This window comes from Rutilus rutilus, assembly GCF_951802725.1.
Source record: "Rutilus rutilus genome assembly, chromosome: 16".
Lineage (NCBI taxonomy): Eukaryota > Metazoa > Chordata > Actinopteri > Cypriniformes > Leuciscidae > Rutilus > Rutilus rutilus.
The window spans coordinates 22,569,730-22,575,303 of NC_140224.1; the positions used below are offsets into that span (position 1 = coordinate 22,569,730).

Consider the following 5,574-nt stretch of genomic DNA (forward strand, 5'->3'; position numbering starts at 1 on the left):
AGCGTCGTTTTGCGACAGTAGAGTGCCGCTTGTGGGCAGTTCGCGCTTTTGCTATAGTTGTATTTTTTGGCATATCAGTGGCATTGATACTACATTGTTTTAAACACATTAACACGATTTTTAGATACGCCAGCAAAAATGAATTCTTATTTTTAATTTAAATAACAATACAGAAAACAAGCAAGGGCTGATAAAACTGGATAAATAGGTTATATCACAAATACATTATCAAACGCCACAGGTCACAACATTACAAATGAAGTTAGTGGTAAGTTAAACAACAGGCTCACTCGAAGAACTTTGTTGACGTTATATTATTATATAAGATAACATAATACTATATTATATATTGACGTTAACAACTCTGTCAATGGCTGTTCTTGGGAATTGCTAAAAGCCGAGTTTTCCTAAGGAAATAATTTGAACAGAAAACTAATGAATCGATTGCTGATATTACTAAATAACCCCAATTCAAATTTATGTGCAATATATTACGTTTGTTGAAAAAATCCTCTAGATGGCAGTGGATTACAGATAAACTGATTTATGAAGCTCATGTAGCCAAAACATTAGATGGGGGTTTGACCACCATGTGAAGTATTGCATGTTTAACTATGATGAACAAAGAGACATAAATGAACAATTTTAACAGTGTCTTTTCCTCCACAACAAACAGTTCAGGGAAATATATTGTGAGCAGACTATTTTTAACACGTTAGGCGGTAATGTTATCAAATTATACAAAAAGTGTCAAAATATTATTTAATTCTGTGTATTTAGTATACATACAATTCTAGATATTAATTTATCCATTGTAAAATAAAGGAGTTAGGTTGAAAAAGAATAGATTTGCTCATCAGAGGATTTATCAGACTGGCTTCATGGAATGATAAATTAATGAAACTGCATATTTTATTGATTTTGATTTATTTTGTTCACTGAAAGATGTTCATTGATAAACATTCCATTTTAGATGTTTTTGTATGAGTTCAATGGGATTATCCTTTGTTCAATCATTAAATTACTGTATTAGAAAGACGCACCATTTCATTTCAAATGTATTTTATTGCTCAGTGTAAGTAACATAACAGTCCATCAGTACATTTTTGGAGGTTATTTTTCGTCACCTGAACATTCATTATTTTTAAATAGGATGATTGCCTTGAATCTCTATTAAGTGAGTTCATTCATTGCTTCTGTAGGACAGCTATGAGATGACACCGCTGTGTGTTTGTACAATGCCCGATCAAGATCAATGACCTGGCCCTGGACAAGGATTTTCTCCAGACACCCACGCAGGTGATGTGTACTCTTTGTCGCCTCACTGTCACCTGAAAAAAAAAAAAAAAGAGTTCTGAGAATCAACTCAAACAAATCCTCTACTACTTCAATAAAGTAGCAAGATTTGTTAAATATACTCCTTGAGATAAGACACAGTTGTCTACCTGACAGATACAAGTAAAATATAAAGAATTCAACACAAAACATCAAGGATATTGGTAAATGGAAGAGTACTTGAGCACGGAAATTCTTGCTCACTTCCATCTCGCAAATTTACCTGGCATTCCCCCAAAAGTCAGTAGCATCCCCTTTTTCCACATGGTGAAAAAGTCCAGACTTTCCGTTTCAAGCACTGATTTGCTGTTTACCACAAGTGAACGTTTCAGTATGGTAAAAGTAAGTGTTGCAGGTTCACGGGGAAGGTCAACCGTTTCCGATCCCTCTTTCAGGCCCAGCTGCTCCTCCTGTTACAATGCAGATAATACTTAAGGTCCCATTAGTTCATTTTAGTTAATGCATTAACTGAAATGAACTAACAATGAGCAAAGCATTTGTTACAGTATTGATTAATCTTTGTTAATATAAGTTTATAAAAATACAACTGTTCATTGTTAGTTCATGTCAGCATAGGTCTCAGCACAAATGCTCTAACATGAACTAAGATTAATAAATGCTTTAGTATTATTTATCCTTGTTAGTTCATATTAACTAATGTAGGTAAGTAATGTTAACAAATGGAACCATATTGTAAAGTGTTACTGATAAATGTAATGTAATGTACTTTTAAATGATAGTAAGAGGATCAGATGTTAATTTACATCAGTTTTCTGTGAAACAATCATTAGAGGTTTAATCGCCTAAATGCTAATATTGCAATGGATTTTTGTTTATTACCTTGACATCTTTATTCCCATCTGACTCTTCCAAAATATACTGAAATCCTGTGCTTTGGAGACTCAACACTGTCCCAGTCCAAGATCCAAAGATCTCGACTGTGATACCGGCCTCTTCTGTCTTGAGTCCAGGAAGATCTGTCGTGATTATGTGCAAGGAAAGATAACGTCATCTTATCTGCAATGTAAGTTTAAACATACATGAATTTTCACTCACCAGATGTATTAAACACAGCCACTCCAGTTCCTGGAAAATAGCTCCCTCTCTTGATCTCGGAGAAGCAGGGCCGGGATTCCCATGTTGAGTCTGTATCCCAGGGGGTGCTGAGATTTAGCCAATGCCCTCCTCTAATACACGCATCCATTTCCGGTTGAAACTGAGTAATAAAACGGACACCTATAAGCTTGTTTTATGTGTGGTCAGTCAATGTTATTCAATTAGAATACGATTAATCTTACTGGATGGAAGAGCTTTTGTTTGTCCACCAGCATGCCACCAACAGCCAGACGTATCTTTCCTGTTAGTTCTTCTTCTGCCAGTTTAGAATGGAGACCGACTACGAGCTCTGCCTTGTTGTTTACCTCTAGCACCACAAATTTGCCCTCACTGCGCAATTCCAGCTGTCCAAAATGATCAGAGAATACTTAGATGTTTGATCACATAATGAATGTTAATGAAATTGTTCTAAACAGAGCTTTAATTAGCATGTTTCAAAATGCCATGTTGATTCTGGATGTCTCAAAAAACCACACATATTTTATTACATTTTAAATTGTTATATATATATATATATATACACTACCGTTTATAAGTCAGTAATTGAAAAACTTTTATTCCTCAAGGATGCATTAAATTCATCAAAGACATTTATGATGTTACACAAGATTTCTATTTCAAATATTTCTATTTTTGAACTTTCTATTCATCATAGAGTCCTAAAAAATGTATCACCGTTTCCACAAAAATATTAAGGATCACAACTGTTTTCATTCATTCATTTTCATTAATTGATAATATAAAGAAATGATTATTGATCCGCATATTAGAATGATTTCTGACATGTGACACTGAAGACTGGTGTAACAAAGCTGAAAATTCAGCTTTGCCATTGCAGGAATAAATTGCATTTTTAATATATATTAAAATGCAAAGCAGTTATTTTAAATTGTAACAATATTTCACAATATTGCTGTATTTTTGATCAAGTAAATGCAGCCTTGGTGAACATAAGAGACATCTTTCAAAAACATAAAAAAAAATTCACAGAGCCAGCAGTAGTAGCATACAAAGGGTTGTTGCTTTAAAACACTAGCAGGTTTCAGAGAAATCAGTAGAGATTAAAAAATATAAACAGTATTTACCAAGTACCAGGCTCCATCATTGAGTTTGCGACCTCCTTTTACGCTCACTAAGATGTCTGCTTTCCCAATCTGCATTTCAGGTATGCCATCACGCAGTGAAAGCACAAACCAGTCCTGTCCTTCTTTGGTGTCTCCATAAAAGATGGTTCCCTCTGGGTCAAAGGTCCGAAACTCAAAGAAAGATCTGATGCTGTGTGTGCGAGGTAAGACAGTGAATTCTACCACTATGATGTTTAAATTAGATAGACGATGACCAACTACTGCAGCCAAACACAAAGGAATTACGATTTAGAAAGTGAAGTGAAATCCACAGATTTCAAATCAACTCACCTTGTGATGTCAGAGAGATTTGCGCTCGTCTGCATTAAGGGAGTCCATTTGGACTGTCTGTGTGCAAGATTGACAACTCCCTTGCCGGATATCTGTCTCAGTCATCCCAAAAACCAGAGAATGGTTTTGACATCATACATCAAATATCATACAGCAAGCCAAGCATGCTCAGATTACATTTAGACATATCTCTCTCACTCTTGCTAAAGGCTAGGTAAACACAAGCATCTGCAACATCCCAGACAAGCCGCCAGTGTAAATACTGCTCCTCCAGGCAAGTGTGGAACCAGGGTTCAGCGAATTCAGAGTTGAATACGCCAACAGTGCAATGACTTTGTCAGCTAAAGTTGCTTCCATGCCAGCCAGCCAGTCAGCTCAAAATATTCATTGCCTGCAATGTTCTATTTTATGTATTGGTTTTCCAGTGTAGAATTTAGGTATGTTAGCAGGTGCATGGCTCTTTTTGTTGTTACAAAATAATATATATATATATATATACTTTAACTATCATAGATGCAATGAATTAAGAATTTTTAATTAATTATAAAAACTTTATCCCCCAGTTTCACAGACAAGGCTTAAGCCTAGTCCCAGACTAAAACGCTTGTTTGAGCTGTTTTATCTGAAATTAACTTGCACTGGCATATCTAAAACACGTCAATGCCATGGTTTTGTCTTAAGATGCACACCAGTAATATTTTTTCTAAGGAACGTTTATTAAAACTACTTAAATATATTAATTGAACTAAGGCCTAATCCTGGCTTAATCTAAACCCTGTCTGTGAAACCAGGCCAATGAATTATAAAATGTTTCATATAAATCCAAATAACTAAAAAAAATCAATTGAAGTGAAATCATAGAGATTATACAGTATTATCTATTTTATATCTAACCAATGAATTTGGCTTGAATAATTGTAGCTTTAATGTAATATTTCCATTGCATAGTATATCACTTTACATTTTATCCAAATTGAATCCCTTTATGAGGGATTTAATTGAATTTAAGAATTTAATTGAAAGAAAAAGCAAATAACATTTATTTTCTTTGGCATTAATTTAACTCATTTCATACTTCAAAGTTAAGCTTATTTAAATAAATCGAATTCATCTGATATTACCAGAAGTCGTATTTCTGAGTGTAAAGTAAGTGAGGATCAAGCAAGCAGGCAAGCTTCAGTATACATAGAATCTTCATTCGTATGTGTGTTGTCAACTTTTCCATTTCTGATGATTAAATTGCATGGTAACATTTGATTTTGCAGTTTTTTCACTTGCATATCATATGTAACATAGTAAAAGGCACCGGTTTCTCAACATAGTTGCATAGTAAAAAAACAAAAGCATTGGTGCTCTACTTATCTCTTGTAGCTTGTGAAATGCTAGTTTAAAAAATATATGATTTTTTAGACCTGTCTTTTAGAGATCTCATACTCACTTGATCACCTGACACTCTCCTGCACAGCAGAATCAGGTACAGGCCTAACAATAGTATGAACGCTTCCTTGAGATAGTTCATCCTCTTTTAACTCCAAAGATTACAACATGAGTAGAAACAAGAAATAATGGAATCAGACCATAAGCTTTGGTTTAGCCGAATGCTGTCAGACTACCTCTCTGTCTCTTTCTCTGAGAACTGATTAAACTCCGGTCTAGCACACAGCCTCCCCAGAAGACCAGAGACTAAGGATGTCGACATCACAGACCC

At 34.8% G+C, this 5,574-nt stretch overlaps 1 protein-coding gene across 1 annotated transcript; it reads right to left on the minus strand.

The window, feature by feature from the left end:
* Window positions 1-1,045: 1,045 nt before the first annotated feature.
* On the minus strand, window positions 1,046-5,574 carry shbg (sex hormone-binding globulin). Its single transcript, XM_084434701.1, has 8 exons — window positions 5,305-5,574; window positions 3,867-3,958; window positions 3,537-3,726; window positions 2,634-2,795; window positions 2,392-2,551; window positions 2,176-2,312; window positions 1,559-1,745; window positions 1,046-1,331 (listed from the first exon to the last, which is right to left on the minus strand). Exons 1-8 carry the CDS (start codon window positions 5,383-5,385, stop codon window positions 1,174-1,176), a joined length of 1,167 nt encoding a protein of 388 aa, XP_084290827.1. The 5' UTR covers window positions 5,386-5,574; the 3' UTR covers window positions 1,046-1,173.